Source organism: Benincasa hispida, chromosome 10 (assembly GCF_027475165.1).
Source record: "Benincasa hispida cultivar pf3 chromosome 10, pf3_genome.v1.1, whole genome shotgun sequence".
NCBI classification, from domain to species: Eukaryota; Viridiplantae; Streptophyta; class Magnoliopsida; order Cucurbitales; family Cucurbitaceae; genus Benincasa; species Benincasa hispida.
The window spans coordinates 49,159,059-49,177,245 of record NC_143487.1 but is presented as its reverse complement, the minus strand read 5'-3'; the positions used below and the strand labels follow the sequence as shown (position 1 = coordinate 49,177,245).

The 18,187-nt window shown below is 30.9% G+C and overlaps 1 protein-coding gene across 1 annotated transcript; it reads right to left on the bottom strand.

Annotated features, from left to right (window-relative positions):
• Window positions 1-4,519: 4,519 nt before the first annotated feature.
• Window positions 4,520-7,729, bottom strand: ADC2 (arginine decarboxylase 2). Its single transcript, XM_039044449.2, has one exon. It carries the CDS (start codon window positions 7,105-7,107, stop codon window positions 4,951-4,953), a length of 2,157 nt encoding a protein of 718 aa, XP_038900377.1. The 5' UTR covers window positions 7,108-7,729; the 3' UTR covers window positions 4,520-4,950.
• Window positions 7,730-18,187: the final 10,458 nt, after the last annotated feature.

Here is an 18,187-nt window from a genome sequence, read left to right as displayed (position 1 = left end):
TAAGAAAATCGACTTTGACTCGAAGTGAGAAAGCCAATTGAAGGACTTTAACTCCCTCCAAGGATCTAACCAAATATTAAAAGTTCTCTAGTTAATATATCAATATAAAAAATAATTAATAAACTTTATTTTAAACAATAATTAAGTTGGTTTTGCTTTCATATGAAGTTATAGATCTTGTTATTGGCTTCTTCTTCCAAAAGAAAATATATTGATATTGACATTTATCTTAGTATTGGGATTAACATGTTTTTTTTTCATATATCTATGAAACCTTCCGATTTACATATATCTCGACATATCAACGAATATTTTTACTTGAGCGGCTATCTACTAATGACATATCCATTGAATAAGAGTCAGATTCCTGAATTACATCTAAGTCAGATTCCTGAAGCAATAAGAGAGAATGTTGCAAGTCCTACAAAAGAGAAGCAATGTTAGAATAAGAGTTGACCAGGGAATGATACGTATTAATCAATATTATAATTATAATCAATCAATATAAGTTGACCAATGATAATTAATTCCTGCATAGTATAGGAAAAAATAATCGGTATTATCTCCTACCCAACTTCATTAAAATAAAAAAAAAAACATTTAATTAGTGATAGCAATTAAGTATTATGCTAAGTTAGTAAGCAATTAGTATAATTATTATTAATCGATCTCTTAGTTAAGAGAAAATTGTATATGGGAGCTAATTGTTTGTAATGTATATATTAATAAATGACTGCATCTGAAATAGAAACACTATTATTAAAGTTAATAAATGAGTTCTAAAGATGTTTGGTTAAAATGATGACACGTTAGTCGATGAACATTCAAAAATGTCAAAACTAATGCACATAGTTGCAATAGATTTTCTAAGATTAGTCCAGTAAAGGTCAAGATCATGCACGATTAACTCGTACACTATATTTTGATGATAACCAATATTTCAAATGAATAACAATCTTAAGGACACCTACAGGCCACGGGTAACCCACTATCCCTCACTTATAATATATGTAAGAGCTCTCTTACAACAGTGGTTCTTTGAACAATGGAATCATGCCAACTTTCAACGTTAAAACCGGACACAATGTGCAGCTAGAGAACTAGCTAAATTGATTAAACTCAATTGTAAATTGCATTTTTGTGAAATACTCGTTATGTGTGCTTACAATTCCTTATATATACTCTTAAAGTCACAAATAAACCAATTTTAGTTTGAAGTCCAAATTCAACACAGAATCGAACAAACATCTTTGATCATTGTTATACATATAAATGATGGGGATTAAATCTAATCTCATGCCCCCATGTGTCGACCATAATTCTCAAAGGTTTTACCGAACAATCAATTCTATGGGATCAACTTCCATTGTGATTCCAACATTCTAAAGTTGTATAATTGAGACATACACGCATCATTATCCTCCTTGTACCAACAATTGTATTTTTCCTCTTGGTCATTTTCTTTGAACGGTAATTGTTCATTCTTGCAACTTCTTGAGGTTGACAATGCCAAAAGCTTGATTTTTCGTTGCCAAACGTTTATCTGATACCATATTAGATTCACTAAAAAGAAATCCTCCAAGAGTCAAGTTTTTTAATCTATGTTATGAATCAAAGTAGTATTGTACATGAGATGGAACTCCATATTTATAAGGGATTAATACACAAATAGAGCAAAAGAGATTTAACTTAGGAATGTATCTAAATGACTCTATCTTCCCTCCATCAAATTGTAAGTATACATAACAAATCAAGAAGGCTTAACAAGTAGTTCAACAGATGGAAGTGATGTCCATAGTCCCCTCCTTTACAGGTATACATCAAGAGCATAATCGAATAGGAAAGTTCGCTCTTTTATCTCCCTACAAATGTGGTTGCTAGAAATTCAAATATTAAAATTCTTGTGATATTTTTCAATTGGGTCTCCTTTTCAAGCTACTAGCCATATAATCACTATTTCTTGCATGTTTAAACTTTGCCCACCAACATTTGAGAGGCTTGAACTATACGGCCCGTATAGTCTTTATTGGTCCTATATGAGCCTGAACCCAATGGCCCTAAGCAAACATCTGCCCAAAGGGGGAAACACTTTTTGTTTTTGGAGATAGTATGTGTTTTCCTTTTTCATCTTTCCATATTAAAGTCGGGAAAGATTTGAAATTCTTACCCAGTCCATAGTACTAATAGATCTCATTTGAGCACATTTATACATAATAGAAAACAAGCACCAGACAAGTAAATATAATAAAACAAATGAACTATCGTGATAAATTGGGATATTTGTAATTCATTAAAAATCAAATAGTTATCAAATAAGACGCTAACAACCTCAAAAGTGTTTAAACCACCACCAAAAAATATTGGTCTAAAATGGAACCTGTTTCATCCCCTTCTCTTCTCATTCTTTCCATGTTGCTTTTTATTTGGCAAATGGTACAATTTAACCCCCATAATTTGCAAAATGTTATCATTTGGTCATTGTATTGCTTTTCTAAGTCACAATGTCAATGATGGTAATGCAATGTTCATTAAGACGACACAATATTTTTTAATATCCTCGTGGCAGTCTCCATCGCTTGGTGCCTAAAGACATGTTCCCCTATCCATGCTCATGTAGTAGTACTTGTCGACTCGAACTCAATAGGCACACTCAAACGTAATCGCACGACTATGCCACTTGGCTTGCCTAACAAGAAAATTTTCAAACTTTCTCGACAAATAAAATCATGTTGCTATAACCCTCGAGGTGATCAGGGAAGAGAATCTATATCTTCCTAATAACATCAAAACTATTGCACTTTCAAAATAAGAATAGAATGACCCTCTCTCAACAATCATGTCTTCCTAATAGGTTAATAAGAACAAAAGGAGGCAAAGAATCTTTTATATTTCTTCTTAATAACATAATGTCTTCCTAATAGCAAACACATTAGGATGGTCAACAAAAAGCATAGAATCTTTTCGTGTCTTTCTAATAAATAAAACTGTGATGTGATGATTAGGAAAGAGTTGAGGATCCATTGTTTGACAAAGAAAAAACATCTCTAGAATAAAATATTTACCAATTATCTCTTTCAACTCTGTTGATCTCCATCATCCTTGGCTCAAATGTAGGGCATCATTTCACTTATCTCGCCCAGAAGATCAACCCTGCTTGTATCACAATACAGCTCAAGTGAGATGCCAAACAACATCGATACCAAAAGGCACAAACACTCTTAATCACTCATGAATTGAACTCTTTTCAAACACTAAGAAAACTTAGAGACGAGAATCCACTACGATGAACCTCTCTCAGTAATTGTCTTCCTGATTAGGAGTCTGGGACAACTAAAAAAAGTCGTCAAAATACAACCCAAGTATGATACCAAGCAACATCAATATCAAAAAGCACACTCCTAATCACTCATGAATTGAACTCTTTTTAAACACTAAGATGACATCGAGATGAGAATCCTCTTCGTTTGTTTGTAGTAAGATCGTGTCTTTGCGAAACATCTTCAAGAGTATATGACAATTAAAAAACATCTACAAAGAACCTCTCTCAATAACTGTCTTCCCAATTAAGAGTATATGACAATTAAAAAAAGAGTCGGAATCTTTCTCATTTCTTCCCAAAATCAACACACTGATGTTTAAGAAAGAGTTGAGAATCTTTTCATGCTTTCCCAGTGACATTAAGATGATCAGGAAAGAGTTAAGAATCTCTTAAAGATATCCAGAATAAAATCATATGAAAAAAGAAATATATAGAGACAGACAACAATCTGAACCATCTGTGTGGGAGTCAGTCATAAAATATCAAAAGAGAAAAGGTGTTATAAAAAATTTATGACAGTGATGCCTTTTCACCCATTACTCTACTCTATATTTTCACCTTTTTAGTTATATTATGTTTTATTATATACTAGAAAGGAAAGAAAAACCATTATTCTTTTAGTTTCAAAATTCAGAAACTCAACTTGTCTTTTGTTCTTTTTCTCTTCCTATTATCAAAGATCACTATTTATGTCAAAATTCAAAATTTCACTAAATACAAAGCTAAAATAGAATTAGAAAAAAAAAAAGAGGTATAACATGAACAAGGGAATCTACCTCAGAGGATTCTGTTATTGACCACAGGACCAATCTGAGGCTGAAAAAGATTGAACAGAACAGCACTTTGTGGACAGCAAACCGATAGGGCATTGCCATTAGCAGATAAGCTCCATCCCCAACCGCACCTATTTGGATTGACAAATTCCAAAGCAAGACTCCTTTCCAACATACACATACACAATACAATATGGATAATATTTAACCATTCATCACAACACAAAGCACACCTTGCAAAAGAAAACTCACCATCATATTGATTCACAATTGTTCATCGAATTACTAATTTAAGAAGCTAACAGAGAACAAAGCAATGGGGGACCTGTTTATCACATTTAAAACAACAAACAGAGAAAATGAAACCCTTTTCAATTTCCTAGAAGTTGTTCAAGAGAAGAGGAATCAATTCAAAAGATATACCATATAATTTTAAAGATCTGAAAAGAAAAATAGCCATTGACAGCTTCTTTTTCTTTTTGTTTTTTTATCTGATGGAAGGAAAAGGAAAACTCATTCTACACAGTGACGACCAAGAGAGAACAAGATCCCGAATTTACAAAAGGGTGGATTCGGTGTTCCTATCCCCTCTCTGTACTAAAAGAAGAAAGTTCAAAAGAAAAAAAAAAGGGCCAAAGGAAAAGGAGCTTTGCTACTATCGCTGTGCTCTCATAACCCTTTGTAACACACCAAAGAAAAAAAAAAGTTCTTTTTTTTTCCTTTTTGCAAAATATAGAAAAGGGAAATTAATGGAAATACATCGACGGACCCATAAGGACAACAAAAACTGACCCACTAGAGAAGAAATGCAATAGCTAATTAGGGATGGCTGAGGACACCTAAATCTTAACAACTTTGTCAAGCATAACAGTAAGTCCACTGCTCGGCATCGCCAGCACCAGAATCCACAGCACCATTGTAATCAGTCTCACTGCAGCAGGAAGATGCACTAGCCAAATAAGGCATATTGCGAAAGGACATGGCCAAGCTATTGGCTATGCCCTCACCACCATCATCATCTTCCTGCCCAAACTCTTCAGCTCGGTGCTTGAGGGTCTCGAACATGACTTCGGGCTCATGCTGCATCACTCGGAGGACATCCCCACATGATGGCCCAGGCACAGTGCGAGTCACCGCAAAACTATGCGGTCCATCACTCTGCATCACCCGAACCACACTCGGGCCACCAAACAGGTTGTGAACGCCACCGAGAGCCTCCTCATAAGCCCCACCCAGAAACATCCCAAGATAGTATCGCCCACCTCCTCCACCTGACAAATTACCATTGCCTTCCAGCTCATGCAACGGCAAACTCGACTCACCACCGATGAACTTATCAATCTTACCATCACTGTCACAGGTAAGATCAGACAGCACGCCTCTCACTGATGGTCTCTGATCAAGACGATGAATGGGAACAATAGGAAACAGCTGGTCGATACCCCAGAAATCTGGGATTGATGTGAAAACAGAAAGGTTCACATGGTAAGTTCTTACAGAGTCCAACTCGCCAACAGCCTTTGAAATGAGAGCACAAAGTCCATCCACTGCAGCTAGTTGCTCCATTCCCAAACATCCATCCTTGAATTTCTCAACGCAGCGTTGTTTCAATTGGTCTGCATACAGTAAGCACGTCTTATACTCACCCATATAAGCCGCAGCCGAAAGGTTCTGATAATCTACGCGAGCATCGTCTGTCAGCCCATCAACAAGATACTGAAGTTCAAGCGAGCTCATAGATGGGGCCTCATAACTGCTAGCAGAGACAGCCTCAAATATCAAAACGGAGTGATGAGAGACGATTGCTCGGCCACTTTCACTGCAAATTATTGGGTGCTTCACAGACCTACGGTCGCATACACAACGGACTGCATCAACAACCGCAGCAGCATACTCCTCGAGTCCATAAGCAACAGATAACTCAGAGTCCGTAGACTTCGAACCGTCATAGTCAATACCCAGACCACCTCCAATGTCAACAACTCGCATATTGGCACCGAGACGGACCAATTCACAATAGATCTGAGCAGCCTCACCAACGCCATCGGCGAGCAAGGCAGTGGAAGGGATCTGGGATCCAATGTGAAAATGTAGCAATTGAAGGCAATCAAGCATATCAGCCTGTTCAAGCTTCCTAACCACCCGAAGAATCTGGGTGGTCGTAAGACCAAACTTCCCTTTCTCGCCAGAGGTAGAGCCAAAATGTCCAGAATGTTTTGTTCTCAGCTTCGCACGCATGCCAACCACAGGGCGAACCATGAGCCTCTTGCTCAAATCAATAACTAAATCAAGTTCTTCCTCTTGTTCAAGAACAATCACCGTGTTCAAAGCAAGCTTCCTGGCAATAAGAGCCAAAGAAATATACTCCGCATCCTTGAAACCATTGCACACCAAAAGGGCATCCGAATTCCCTTTGCACAAACAGCTCATTGCCAGGAGAAGCTCCGGTTTCGACCCAGCTTCAAGACCAAAACGGAAAGGAGATCCGGATTTCACGATGTCTTCAACAACAAACCTATCCTGGTTACATTTGACCGGATAAACACCCTGGTAATGAGAACCATATCCCTGAGATTGAATAGCGTAATCAAATGCCGACTGGAGAGATTCAAGACGGTTCTTAAGCACATCGGGAAAACGCACAATAAGAGGAAGCTGCAAGCCAAGACCACCAGAGCAAATCGGATCTGAAGCCTTCTTCACAATTTTGAGCAAATCAATCTCCTGATGGGGCAAAGTAGCTGTCCCATAAGGACGAACAGCCATATTCCCAGAAGCATTAACAGAGAAATAAGGAGCTCCCCATCCATCAATCTTGTAAAGGGAAGAAGAAAGACAAGGAGACCAAGTCATACTTTCAGAGGTGGGAGCAGAGTCGAGAGAGGTGAAGATGGTAGTCTCCGGAGGTCCGCCGGAAAATAAGACCGGCGACGGAAGAGAGCTATCCCCAGCAAAAGCGTAGCCAGGAGGAGGAGCTACAGCAGCAGCGTCCACGCAATAAGCTAGGGCCGGCATCTCTCCGACGACGGATCAAGAAAAGAATAAAAAGAAGAAAATGGAGAAGAAAAATTCAAAGAAAGAAGAGAGTAAAATAGTTAGAGAAATTTGTTAAGAAAAAGGAATGATGATAGTTTCAGAGTTTGTGCAAGTGGGGGCTTTAACACCCGCCGAGGCCGAGGCCCCGGCTACCCCCCCAAAAGAAGCAGAAAAAGTAGCTATTTCCACTGCCAAATTTACCACAATCCCCTATACGCTTCCAATATCCCACCGCGATCCGCTCAGAAGAATTTCACAAGAACAAGACACAAAATCAAGCTACGAAATCAGAAAACCACCAATCAAAGCTTTAATACCGAAAATTTCTTCACCATGCAGATCTGGAAATCAAAGAATCAACACAAAAACCAAAATCCAAACCCCAAAGGATCGGGAAATAAAAAACCAGAATTGCAAATTGCTTCAACAAACAGAAATCGAAAATGGAAACAGGGAGAATTTTCAGAGCAAAGAGGCGGAGAGAATGAAGAAGATGAAGAAAGAAACGGAAACCTAACGGAGAAAACGCGGAGAGAAATGTAGAGCCGTCGGAGACGACGGAATGCGTTTAAACGAGGTTAGAATGAGCGAGATTTGCATGCATAACCAAGCGTCCTTTTATAGGAGAATATCTCTCGGGTTCGGGTCGGATTTTTCGTAGCAGCCACCCATCAACCCGATAGTTGATGACCCGATAATATTTCTCGCGATTTTTTTTTGTAAATCAATTAATTAAATTTTTTTTAGGGAAAAAAAAGGACTAAGATTCTATTTCTTTTCTCTTGAAAGTTAATGGACTAATCAGCGTCGGGTTGCCGCGTGGCCTACTTTCACGCGGGACCCTCCATTAACCTATACATCTCCCGAGGCTTCGCCTTCGGGTTATCCTTGCTTACGTGGCGTTCATTTGTGAGTTTTATAATTTAAATAATAATAGTTAAAATTATAAAAAAATATCCCTGGATGGGTTACATCTTTCAATTATGTCCCAAATTTTTTAACAATTTTATTTTGATTCTTCGAATTTGAAGTTATTTTTTCAAAATAAAATTTTTAGGAAGAAAAGTTTATATTGACTTGTGTTGTTTTTTTAACCAACAAATCTAAATACACAAATCAAAGAAAATCTAGGTTGATTCAGTATTTGAGTTTTTCTCTCCATTTTTTATAATAATTTATATAAAATATAAGGATTGAATTCTTAGCGATTCAAATACAAAACACAAGCCAACTTACCAATAGTTTAAAAAATCAAGTCAACTTTCAAAAACTAAAAAAATAACTTTTTTAAAAACTTAGTTTTATTTTTGAAATTTGATTAATAATCAAATAATTATACTTAAGAATAGGATGCAAATCATTATAAAAAAAAAAACAGAAAAGAAATAGGTTTAATTATTAAAAACTAAAAATAAAAAATAAAATAATTTCCAAACAAAAATTTATTAGATTATAAAGATAAGTAGGTACCAACTTTCTTTATTTACACATTTTTGTTTTAAGTCGAACTTTAAATTCTAAGAGTTAAAATGAAAATTTTTAAAATTTATACGATTACATCGAAGTCTACAATTGAGGGATGTTTACTTTTGTTTTTTCTTGGATAAATTAACCAAAAAAATAATTAATTTGATATTTACTTTTTTTATTTGGATAAATTAACCAACAAATAATTAATTTGAAAATCTCGTGATATAATGTGATAACGATATTGACGAATTAAGAAGAAGAAGGTAGTAGGAAGTTTCGTGGATTAAGACCCAAATGACGTGGCAAGATCCTGACGGTTCACCTCATCAAATTCAATCAGATGAATGAAAATTGGTTTCTTTCTGCCAAATTTGAATGAGATCCATTGAGGCTTGAACTTTATGGGTTATTCACTTGGGCTAGGATACGGTAGGAAATACGGTAGTTCTCGATTAGTTACAGTTAACATTATTTTAAAATCTTCATTTGTTATTGTATTTATTATTTTACATTCATCAGTTTTTATTATTTGCGATAGTGTTTACTATTTCCTTCTCGAATTAAAATACTTTACACCTCGAACACATATTATTATTATAACCCAACTATAATAATCTAAGATTATAATAATCAACTCACTGCCTCAAACTATTAAAGTGTGGCCCTTGCACTATCAAATTTACAACCACCTATTTGTTGAAAGTGATTTTAGAAAAATTTAACCGCAAACCAAATTAAATAATATAATAGAATAAGCGTGTAAAAATTGATAGTACTAGCTTTTAGATTTAGCTTTTTATAAAATTCTAATAACTTCCTAATCAATTAAATAAATATATTATAATAATATTCTCCTATATTTTTACACATATATTTTAATTTTAACCATTATTTTTCTTGAATTTTTATCAAATAATTTAGACAACATTAGTTAAAATTCAAATCATATAAATTAAAAAAAAAAACATATATTATAATAAGGATTGTTTTCAAGTAAAAGAAAATGAATCAACTTTGTCTATTAGTGATAGACCACGATAGACAGTAATAGAACTCTACCGTAAGTCTATCATTTAGTGATATTAGTCTATATGGTCTATTACTGATAGACAATAACATTTTGCTATATTTGAAAATATTTTCAGTAATTTTACCATTTAAAACAATTGATTTATAATAAATTATAAATTAATTATCAATGTGAAAATAATTAAAAATAATAAGTCTACTACGATCCATTTAATTAAATTACACAAATTTAGTATTAATTTATCTAACGTCGTAACTAGTTTCTCTAATTTTAAACTAAAATTTACCAAATACTATTTTACTTTCTTCCACTATTTTTTCAAAAAGCAAAGTTGACAACAATTATTTTAAAAGATACAACAACCCAAAACTAAGTCTCGATATAAAAAGTTAATAAGACAATAAATTGGAGTTTCTTAATCGTGGACCCAACAACTCCTTAGGCTTTGAATTTATAGGGTGGAATATTCAAAATTAATTTTTTTTAGTTGAGGGTATGCGTTTAGAGTGGTTGAAATAGGATCATATTATCCTTAAAATTTATAAAAGTTAAGCCAGGAAAGATTCTCATTGACACAGTAAGCTAAACTAAATGGTAATTAGCAATATACACTATCTTCTAAAATCGAAAGTTCAAATTTTCATACTCCAGTTATTGTATTATAAAAATAATTGGTGAAACTCGCATTAAAATTGAGTGTTAAATTTTATTTTCTTGGAACTTTATCCTTATATTATATAAACACATTTAATCCCTAATTTGTTATTAATATACACGAAAAAAAAAATCATAAAATCTCAATAATATTTTTTTTATGATAGATTTCAGACTAAACCGGAAAAAAGTAACAAGATAGGAATATTAGGACTTTAAAAAAATGCATTAGATTCTTTGTAGAGTCAAAATGCATCTGTTCCTGCATGGACTCAAGGTAAAAAAATGTGTTAAGAGATTCGATTACTCATTCAATCGCCTTCTCCTGCTGGGTGGTACCCTCCTTTGATGAACACTTGAAAATTAGACACTAATGCTACTTTAAGTTGTCATATCAAATATATTGGTGGTTTGGGGTAGCTGCTTTAAGACCATTTAATTGTTTCCCTTGCTAATTTTAAATTTATCTCATAGTGCAATAAGGTCAAAGTTCTCGAAGCAATGACTATTTGTGATGGCCTCATGGTATTACATCTCTTTAACGCTCAACATATCGTTATCGAATCTAGTTGTCTAGAGATCATTAACCTATTGAATGACGTATTTGTGGATCATACTAAAGTCTCCTTTTCATTGATGAGGTGAAATCCCTCACGTATGTGAGTGTGTTGTCACAATGGTTTGACGCACTCACTTGTGAATAAGACGTTGTAAGAACAAGTTTCTTTCCTATCCAAGTTCTTTACACACTTTCATTTGTTTGTTCCTCTTGTATCTCTTGATGTAATTCCATATTTGTTTGTCGTTGTTAGGTATTCCTAAAAGCAACATTCATTATACGTTATAAATTAATATAATTAAAATAAATAAATAGTTTATTTATAATTAAATTTAGCAAACACTAAAAATCGTTAAAATTCTCTCATAATCACATTTTTAACATTTGCGAAAATGAATCTAAACCCATTTTAAATAGGATCTAAAACTATTTTACACCTCTAAATTTTTGTTGGTTATTAAATAAGAAAGCTAAATTCTCATATACACATAAAACAAATTCTCATAATTTATTTTAGATTAAAAATAGGTTAAAACACTATTTTGATTTTTATATTTCGAAATTTATTCTATTTTAGTCTTAAAATTTTAATAGATATTAAAATCAATATAACAGTTAGTTTGTGGCTAATTTTTAAAAAGTAATAAAAATAAATAATATTTAGTCTCTAACTGTCTTTCCCCCCTAAATTTTATAAATAAATTAACATTGAGTCTTTTTTAAAAAAATAAAATTTGGGTATGTTTGAATTATCCATGGAAAAAAATGTTTTTCAAAGACGAATTTTCTTTAAAACACTTTTTATAAACTTTGTTTGTAAATAAAACACTCATATTTATTGTTACGTTTTTTAAAAAAGTGCTTTGTGCACGAGTTTGTTTGGTTTGTTCTTTTATAAATGTTAAATTGCTATAAAAAAAAAATAATCATTAAATGCAATGAAATAATAATTTCAATTTTATATTTAGACATTATTATCACTCAATAATCTTTAGCTGTGAACTACAGTGACCATAAAAAATAGGAACTTGGACAAAATAGTTCATTCAAACACACCTTTAATTATTATTCTTATCATTATCTTACCAAACTCTTAAGAATAATAATAACTTCGAACTAACAACATGGATTATTTTTAATATTAATTGATAGTATTAAAAAAAAAAAAAAAGAAGCAAAATTTAAACATTTAAAAATACACCGAATAAAATAAAGTGATGCAAAGATGATGTTTGATTTTGATTTTCTTTCTATTTTATCTCCAAAAATTTTAGGATGGCCGAATCATATCTATAAAACTTCATGATTTAACATTTTACATTGTAAGTACATCTGTTTGTTAGATTATTAATCATAATATTAATTGGTGTCAAGGTTTCAGTTAAAACCGCTTAATAATTGAGGCTCCGTTTGGTATTTATTTTATTTTTATGTTTTATTTTTTAAAATTAAGCTTATTTTCTCCCTATTTTTAATCAAGTTTTGCATATTGTACGATGGTTGAATTCTTAACCAAATTCCAAAAATAGAAACAAGATTTAAAAACTACTTTCTTTTAGCTTTAAAAGATTGTCTTTGTTTTTTAAACCATCGGTAAAAAAGTAGATAACAAATGAAAAAAAAAAAAAGATTATTGTCTATAGGCTTAATTTTTAAAAACAAAAACAAAAAACTAAGATCTTGTTTGATAATCATTTTGTCTTTAGTTTTTTATTTTTGAAAATTAAACCTATTACATCCCAATTTCTTACCATTATTTGCATCTTTTTCAGTACAATGGTTAAATTATTGGTCAAATTCTAAAACAAAAACATGTTTTTAAAAGCTACTTTTTTTTTTAATTTTTCAAATTTTGGCTTGGTGTTTTAAACCATTGGTAAAAAGTAGGCTTAATTTTCAAAAACAAAAACTAAAAAATAAAATCGTTACCAAATAAGACCTAAATAATTATCAAGTGAGACATAAAGTTAACAAAATTCACCTCCATATTTGCAAGCTTACGTTCTTTAAAAAGGAAAAAAATATATATTATTCACTATATAAATTAGATTCATCCGTGCATAACACACAAATATGATCTAAATAATTATCAAATGAGACCTAAAATTAACAAATTTCACCTCCATATTTGTAAGGTTACGTTCTTTAAAAAAGAAAAATATATATATTCTTCACTATATAAATTAGATTCATCAAATATCTGTTAACTACGTGCATAACACATAAATATGATCAAATATACCTATGACTTTAATCATAATTAATAAATTGTCAAAAATACAAATGTCATTTTATAATGGGACCTTTTAAAATATATATAAAAAAAATATTTACAATTTATAGCACAAAGCTTCAAAAGTGTTTTTTGAAAAAAAAAAATAATAGAATTTCCTTTTTAATTATAATTTGTTTATATTTTTGTAAAAAATAAAAGAAAAGAAAGATGTCAAATAATGATAATACAACCATTAACATGAAATGTTTTTATAGGCAATCAATAAATTTATAGAATCAAGTATAAAATTATCAAAGCGAGCTAAGCATTTTGACACATGCTCTTGAATTTTGAAGTTTAATTCCCTAACAAATTAGTACAAAATCAATAGAATTATAGAATAAAAATGACATTATAGATGTAATTACTCAAAATAATAAAATAGAATAATAATTTTTTTATTAAATAGTTAAGTTAATATAAAATATAAATTATAAATATATTAGTCAAATTCTAATAAGCTTAAATAACATGTTTGTATTTAATAATAAATTAGACTATACTTATATTGTTCATCTTTTCAATAAAGATCTCACCTATATAGAGAATAGAGAGTATTAAAAAACTCGTCGAGGGATCTTTTGATCGTTGAAAGTTTTGTTTGGATGAAAATTGACGCAAGAAACTTAAAACTTGTTGCATAATTTTAATAATTTACTTAAAAACTACTTATTTTTAGGCATCATCTTTTCCTCATTTGACAAAGGTATTTTTATACTTCCAAAACTATCAACTTTTTATTTACTCCTTCTTCTTTATTTTTCTTTTATTTTACCTATAATTTCATTTTGAATATAATTAATTAATTAACTGATAAATATTAATTTAACAAATTTATTTATTTTAAAAAATCAATAATAATTTATTAAAATATTTACTTATTTACATAAATTAATAATTAATTAGTTAATAATATCTTGAATATATTAATTAGTTAACTAAAACGAGTTAATTAAGTTGGTACAAAAATTCATCTGTCAATAATTATAATCTCACTCGTTGATTTTTTATAATCCAATAATAATTTTTTTGATTAATTTTAGTTAGATCTTTAATTGTTTTAGTACAAATTAGACTTTCATTATTAACATATGGCCCATTTCATTTATGTTTTAGAAAATGGGTCCAATTTTTATTTAAAAATTGCTTTTGAGGACTCCTTGTGATGAAGATAATGTCAATGAGAGTGTTAAACCTTATACTCTTGTTTTAATTGTTTCACCAACTTCTCTTTAAATTTTCACCAACCTTTTCATCTAATTCTTTAATTTTTTTCACCAACCTCATGTTTCAATCTTTCGCACGCTTTGTTCATGATTTTCATCGAACTTTTCTCTCCCAAATTTAGATCATCGTGGTTTACATATTACAAACGTTAGAAGATCTTTTCCACGAAATTATTTAGGTTACTGTTACCGTCAAAGTATTGGAAAAAGTATTCTTAGTACCTTCTTGTTATTGACAAAGTTATTTACGTTTTTCTTTTTTATGAAATCTTGAAATACTTATCAAACTCGTTTAAAGTATTAAGAAAGAAATCTCGGATAAACTCGGTTTAATTTCATGATACTTGGTCCAAATGTGATGAAACTCAATCTAAATCTTGGTTCAATTTCTTAAATACTAGTCTAAAATTCGATTAGAGCTAAATGACTTGGTCTAAATCTTGGTCTTTTTCAATTATGTTGGCATTTGAGATCTAACCCGAGCAAGCTTGAGAGTCCCGTTTTACATTGAGTTGTACACTAATTAGTAGTTGTCGTGAATTTGACTACTATGAATTCTCATGTTCCCATGTTTCCATACCATTGCTACATGTAGGTATCGTAGCATCAATCTCCATTCTCTTTGTCCATTAGATTAGATCATTAATAGATTTTTATTAATGATATGGTCTGTCTCCTAAGCTCAATCTAAATTTTCTATTTTGCATTGTGTTATATCTACAAATACTTTGGACCTAATTACTATATTATGTAATTGTTCTTCATTTTAAAATATTTGTTAAATTCATTTTTATATTTGATTATTGAAATATATTTTTATATTATTTAATTAAAATTAATTGATTTAAATTAAATTTCTAATTAATTAAAAGTAAATGTTGATTGTAATAAATATATAAACAGACTTATTTATTTATTTTAATAAAAGTATATTAATTAACATAATAAAGAATATAAACTAATTAATTTAGCATTAATTCAATAAAATTATATGAAATTATCATGATTTAATTTCGTACTATAAATACAAACATAATTTATTTTCTTTAAATACTAATAATGCTCAATGCAGCCAAACACAACAATCTCTTGTTCCAACAATTTTATTCTTAAGCATGTTAATCTCATACATCTTTTATTCTTAAATATCTATAAAACTTTAAACCAAACGTCACTAAATATTGGGTAAGAGAATCGAACCCCTTTTAGGTTAATAGTTCAAATATTACATCAACGGAGCTATATTCCTTTAGACAAAATATCTCAATTTTTGTTCATGATTATGCTAACATCCCTTAATTAAGGGAAGGATAATTAAAGTGGAAGTTAAATTCTTACCCCGACATTGAAACGTTTTTAAGTAATTGTAAAAATAAATATATTTTTTTTACAATATGTAGGATGAGAGAATCAAACATCTGACTTCACAGTTGATAATAAAAATACTATGCGAGTTGAGTGATGCTCATTTGGGGCAAAGACACATTTTTCAATTTTTTTTTTTTTGTCACTCTTTGAAATATTTAAATAGTAAGTGTGAGGTATATGATCCAACTAGTCATCCATAGAGAATAATTTTAAAAAAAATGTTTTATCTATTGATTCGAATGACAAAGTTACTTTATTAAATTGGTTGAAATTTGAATTCTTCTCCAACGCAATTTTACAATGTTACATTTTTTTATTTTTTTATTTTTTTTTTTTTGCCATTTTTAACTTTACTATAAGATGGAAAGTAAATTGATGTGTGTGGCATGCACATGTCACAAGTATTTAAATTCTATCATGAAATACAAATGTCTAACTCTTTTGAGTGTTAGAGAAAAGATAATCGGTAAGAATATATTAAAAGTAAACAACATTTAAAAACGATGATCTAAATATATGTTTTTTAAATTTCACTATATCTATGAATTTAACTCAACGGTAATTGATATCTACTCCATCATCATAATTGTTATACTAAAAATATCAATTTTTATTTAATTAAAAAATACAGTTAATAAATGAGATGCAATGTTATAAAAATTATATATTATTTGTTTAGTGTCAAAAAAATAAATAAATAAGAGATGCAATCCAATAAAACTTGTGTTATGGGTGATTTCAACAATAAAGGATAAAAGCGACATAATAATAATAATAAAAAGGAAGCTTATGGGCCAAGAAAGTGACAATAAACGGACGAGCCATTTGTACTTGAACTTGGCCCATGGCTATAACATGGATACCTGAACTTTATGTGGAGACATAAAAGAGGATAAGGTTTGAGCATATAACCAAAATAGTCTATAAGGATAGGGTTGGGTACCTTATCCTGAGGACACTATAGATGCGACCCGCTTTGTATTTGATACAAATGATGTGATCTCGAAATTGTTCATGTAGAAACATGCGAGTGGGGGCATCCTATGAAAAAGATGTTTGCATAAGACTAGACCACGAAATAGTCATTTTTCTTTATGACGTCATTTACTGTTAAAACTGACTATTTCAATTTGATGATCTAAGGTAACTCGATCTCAATCTTAAGCTAATATGAACTCCTGTTTATTCGAAATTATCCTTTAATCTGCATGAGGTGAGAGTGGCTCAACATCATCACTCAATAAGCCTCCTATTTTAGGGGTAAGACCGGGTAGATAGCTGGAGACATAGTCCTGCAAGATGGAACTCACTCCTACCCAATTTCAAGATTAGCAGATAGATTGTTTCTTTAAGTACTGATGCCCTCACCCTCTTTATGACTGAGAGGGACTTGGTTTATTAGTAGGACCATAAACCAATTGTTCATTAGTGGATTAGTGAAGAGTTAAGGAGCAAGATATATTATAGGGGTAAAACGGTAATTTTGGCCTAATTGTAAATACAAAAAACATATGAAGGATCGATTTACTGATCATGGTTAAATCAAGTGGATAGAAATATATCTATAGTGGAGTGGCTCAATAGTTAAAGAATGTTAGTTAATTCGGTTAAAGAGTTTAACCAATTAATCTCGGATCGTTAGAGCTCATGATCTATAGGTTCATTAGGTCATCCTACTAGCTCATAAATAGATTAACCCTTAGAATATGAGAGACCAAATTTAATTTGAGAGATTTATTAATTATATACAATATGATTAAACATTTAATTATCAAACTAGACAAAATTGGAGACTTGGAAAATATTTAAGGGAAAATATTTAAGTATGATTTAAATATTTTATATATGAATAAAGATTCATATTAGAAGGTGGTGGTTTAATAATTTAATATTTGATATTAATTATTTATTTATTTAAAATTAATTGAACTAATTTTAAAATCAATTTCTGATTTTATAATTTCAAAATTAAAATTGATTTACAAAATTTGAAATGTTATGTAAAAATAAAATTTGAAATTCGAAATTTAGAAAAAATGGGATTTTCCACTAAACTATCACCTCACTTCTCCTTTTGTGGTGTCAAGCTCACATGAAATGCAATTGCATGTTGTTTTTTTTAATAAAAACAATCTTAATTTCTTGAGAAAAGAGGTTGACTGATTTTTTGGAAAAAGAAACGTTATTTCTCTTGGTTCTTGATATTAAGCACAAAAGCCTCCAAAATTCGTCACATTGATGATACTCATTTTGGACCCCACAATCTAATCTAAGGCCAGATAATAGTAGGGAAGATTCTCGTGGTGGTTTGCAAGCCATTGAATGGGAGATTTCAGCTGGGGATTGGATCAATTAAAGAGATCTACAGAGGTTGTACTTTCAGAAACCTTATTTCTATTTTTTCTGAACATCCGTGCTTGTTTGCTTAAATTAATGTAGTTAGAGTGCTTAAAGATCCCATTTGCTTCCGCATGTTG